Here is a 4,282-nt window from a genome sequence, read left to right on the forward strand (position 1 = left end):
AATTATTAAATTAATTATAATGTCATCACGGTTTGACCCCGGTTTAACTTCGGTTCGACCTCAAAAACCTTAAACCTCTTCCTTTTATGGTTCAATGAATAGTCCGGGTCGGAAAATCTTGACGATTACTTCTTGCCACTTTTTTAAGTACTGCTTACATGATTGGCTTGTTGCAATTAGAATAATATCATTTTCATTTGGACTATCAGTGGCATCCAGGGCCGGCTCAAGGTAATGTGGGGCCTAAAGTAACAACTTTAAGTGAGGTCTATTTTTATACTTTAAATATTAATAGAATATTTATTTAACTTTTGTTTTTTTTTTAAATTTAAAATCTATTTTTTTTAAAAAAAAATTACAAATTAAAACAAACCCATCGCATTATTTAATGACTATATAACTAAAATAAACACTATTTATTGAATGAAGTAACCAAATGCTAAAAAATTATGAATGAAAGTTTTAATAAAGTTATATATTTGATATTTCTAAATAGAATTTGAGTATAAATTTATTTACTAGTGTAAGATTAATGAGTTCTTTTAACATTTATGTGTGAGAGATTAAATGATTGACCCATCCAATGAAAATATTTTTCTTTAACTGGTTTTTCTTTGATAAAAAACAACATTTTTTTTATTGATGAATATTTAGGGCTTAATTAATATTTCTATTGGTACAAGAATATCTCTATTGGTAAAAATTTAGGGGTCTTTTTTCATTGGGGGCCTTAGGCAGTTGCCTATTTGGCTCACCCATTGAGCCGGCACTAGTGGCATCACTTTTATTATGAATTAATCATAAAGATCATGTTAATGATTGTGAAAAACTTGGTTAAAACAATTTTAATGTCATGAGGTATGAAAACATTGGCAAATAGATTCTTTGGGGACAAAACTTAAGTACAATTTCTTAGTTCCCAATTAAATTCAAACACATACCTATCAACGTGCAGCCTAGTAATGGGAGGCTTTGGATGAGCTGCAGACTTAAACATCCTAGATTCACACTAGTTTCCCTAGATTACTTGATACACAGTTTTGGTGGGTGGGGTTGTGTATCCGTGATTTACTCTCCAAGGGTGAGTCTAAAGGGCCTTGCCTTAGTGAGGTTCCATGTCATAAAAAAAACACATGGTTGCGATTTAATTGGAGATTGTAATGTAATATATTGAAGTAAACAAAATCAACTTGGGTCCAGTGCTCTTATCCAATGGACCTATTGGAATGTAGACACATGTCAAACACTTGTTACGCGTCTACAATTTAATAGGCCAATGCATAAAGCACTGGACCCAATCCTTACCTTTAAAGTAAAAGTTCTATAGATGGTTTTAAAATCCAAACGTTCAAAGAACCGAAAATGAGTTCACTTTTTAGTTTTACTGGTTGAACTGCTGGTTTTACTGGTTTTTGCCGTACCAGTTTTGAGTCCAGTTCCTAGCTGAAGAGGCCGATCTGGTCTAGATTCCAAAACTATGGTTTTACTTTTACTCTTTTTTTGGGTTATCTACATCAGTTTACACTTGATAAGTTATAATCATTCATAAAATGGTCGATGAGTAGGTTTGTGCTGTGTTTTCTTTGACTTTTATCATTATTTTTATTTCAAAAGCCAGTAATCTTTTACGGATGTGAATGTTAAAGAAACTGTTTTTCATGATACCAGCGGATTTATTTTATGGTCGTTGGTACCATGTTGGGAGGGAATGTTGAAGTAGAGCTTAGAATGTAATGAAACAAATATTCCCTCTTAATCATTCAATTTATTTTCCTAAATTTTTCAAACATAAGAATATATGGAGTATATTCTTTAAAACTTTCCTCTCGATCATTCTCTTATGATTATTATTATTTTTATGGTGAGTTTGTGTTTCTATTATTGATATTTACATGTTTTCTATTTTTTTTTTCAACGAATATACTACTTACCCTCCCAGCTCCATTCCAAAACAATGTGAATGGCAAAGGTCAATTATTAAAATTAGACTTCACATAAATAAATAACTAAAATTAGATTGACGGGCTCTTTACTCGTTTGTTCTTTTGTCGTTCCTCTTGCCCCATTTATTTTAATAAATTTCTCTCTATTTCCCTTAAAATAAAGAAAATGAGTATATTATGTCTATATTATGTTATCCAATCTAATTACTTTATATCTAGCATTATTTTTTTTTTCTTTTAAAAGAAAATCAGTAATATTATTTAAAGAACAGCTGCATCAGCCAAAATTACAGAGAAAATATGTGAAGGAACATCCTCCATTCACACCAAAAACTCACTAACATGTCTAGCAATGTTATTAGCAATGAAGTTGCCTTGTCTCTGAGACCAAAAAGAAAAAAAAAAAGAAAAATTCCTTACAAGTGACTTGACCTCTTCTATCAGATGACCATATGCAGCAAGTGATGTAATATCAGATTTCAGAGCATTAATTGAAGTAACACATTGCTTTAACATATAGAATATATATTGCATCACCAAGATTTTTGCACAGAACTTCCTTTAAAAAAAGAAAATGCACAGGCAACTAGCAAGTTTTGATCATATATACCCCAAGAAAGCACTAACTAACTCTGTCGATTGGCTATGTATTCAGCTAAATAATATAATGGGGCAGCTCTTATTGGATCAAAATAGGCAAGCTCTTGCACTGCTTGATTTGCCAGCTTCCTGGCAAACTTCTTAGCCTTGTCAATGCCCATAAGCTTAGGATATGTGGCCTTATCACTTGCCAAATCCTTCCCGGCCGTCTTTCCCAACTCCTCGGATGATTTAGTCACATCCAAAATATCATCCACTACTTGAAACAACAACCCTATACACCTAGCATAATTCCTCACCCTCTCTATCTCAATCACATTCCCACCTCCCACAATAACTCCACAAACAGCTGAAGCCTCTAGGAGCTTTGCTGTTTTATGGACATGAATGTACTCTAATTCACTCAAACTCACTTCTTTTCCCTCGCAACAAAGGTCCACAACTTGACCTGCCACAAGCCCTTCAGACCCAACTGCTGAACCAAGCTCAGCAATGGCTTGGATGACACGGTCGGAAGAAACTTTTGCCGTCTTGGCTGCTATGTGTTGGAAGGCAAGGGAGAGGAGAGCATCCCCCGCTAGAACAGCGGTTTCTTCACCAAAAGCCTTGTGGTTTGTGGGCTTTCCACGTCTAAGATCATCGTTGTCCATGCAAGGGAGATCGTCATGAATTAGTGACATTGTGTGGATCATCTCTACGGCACAAGAAATTGGAAGGGTTAAAGACTCATCCCCTCCTACTAATGCACATGAAGCAATGCATAAAATTGGTCGTACACGCTTTCCACTGGCAAGAAGTGAGTATCTCATTGCCTCATGGATTTTCAATGGATGTTGCAAAGGCACTGCCTCTTCTAGTGCTTTGTTCACAGTTTTTGTCTTTATGGCCATGTATTCTTCGAATTGAAATATGGGTAAAGGGTTGTTCATTTCCTCGTTGAGTAATTCTTCCGTGAGGAATGGTTGGAACAAAGATGAGTTTACAGCATGGATGGCTCTAATTTTCCCTAGAACAGGTTTGGGGTGGCCTAATGGGACTCTAGTCAAGTTTTTGTAGCCATTGATATGGATCTTGAGAAGGTTTGAAGTGCGAAAACTTGATATGGTTGCAGAGAAGGCCATTGGAATGAAGTTTATTAAGAACTATTCGTGCTAATTTTGGTAGCCTTGTTTCTAGCTACTTCTATCTACTAGTAGTTACAGTACTACAAAAAAAACTGGGTTTACTAAGGAATGTGATGAACATGCTATATTGACTGTCCAAACCTATATATAGAGTTTGGTTATTGGTGGTCTTGTTTTAGGTTGCTGAAGATGCTATTTTAAGTGTTCAAACTTCAAACCTATAGCTTTTGGTTATTCCTTTTTCGTAGGACTTGGGAGTCTAGTGCATCAATTGGCTTGATTTTTTTCTTTCTTTGGAAATTTTGATTCCATTTAATTTTGTATTTTAGCCCAGGTGAGTTTTGATAGAAATTATTTTAAACCCTTTCAGCCTTTTTTTTTTTTTTGGGGGGGGGGGGGGGGTGGTGGGGGCCCTGAATAAGGCTTGCAGAATAGTTGAATTAAGTTCTTACATAACAAAGTGCTTGTTGATGTTGATGGTCCTCCTTAGGGAGCTCCTCCATTAATTGATGAGTGGTCTCATATTCCATTGCCTTGTGGAGCAGCGATGCTGCCTTTACCTCTTGGGACTGGCCATGAGACATACATTATATTGCAACATTTTGTTCTTGCTTC

At 35.3% G+C, this 4,282-nt stretch overlaps 1 protein-coding gene across 1 annotated transcript; it reads right to left on the reverse strand.

Moving 5' to 3' along the window:
* Positions 1-2,569: 2,569 nt before the first annotated feature.
* LOC115957420 (geranylgeranyl pyrophosphate synthase, chloroplastic-like) lies at positions 2,570-3,664 on the reverse strand. Its single transcript, XM_031075658.1, has one exon. It carries the CDS (start codon positions 3,662-3,664, stop codon positions 2,570-2,572), a length of 1,095 nt encoding a protein of 364 aa, XP_030931518.1.
* Positions 3,665-4,282: the final 618 nt, after the last annotated feature.

The sequence above is a fragment of the Quercus lobata genome, chromosome 2 (genome assembly GCF_001633185.2).
Source record: "Quercus lobata isolate SW786 chromosome 2, ValleyOak3.0 Primary Assembly, whole genome shotgun sequence".
Lineage (NCBI taxonomy): Eukaryota > Viridiplantae > Streptophyta > Magnoliopsida > Fagales > Fagaceae > Quercus > Quercus lobata.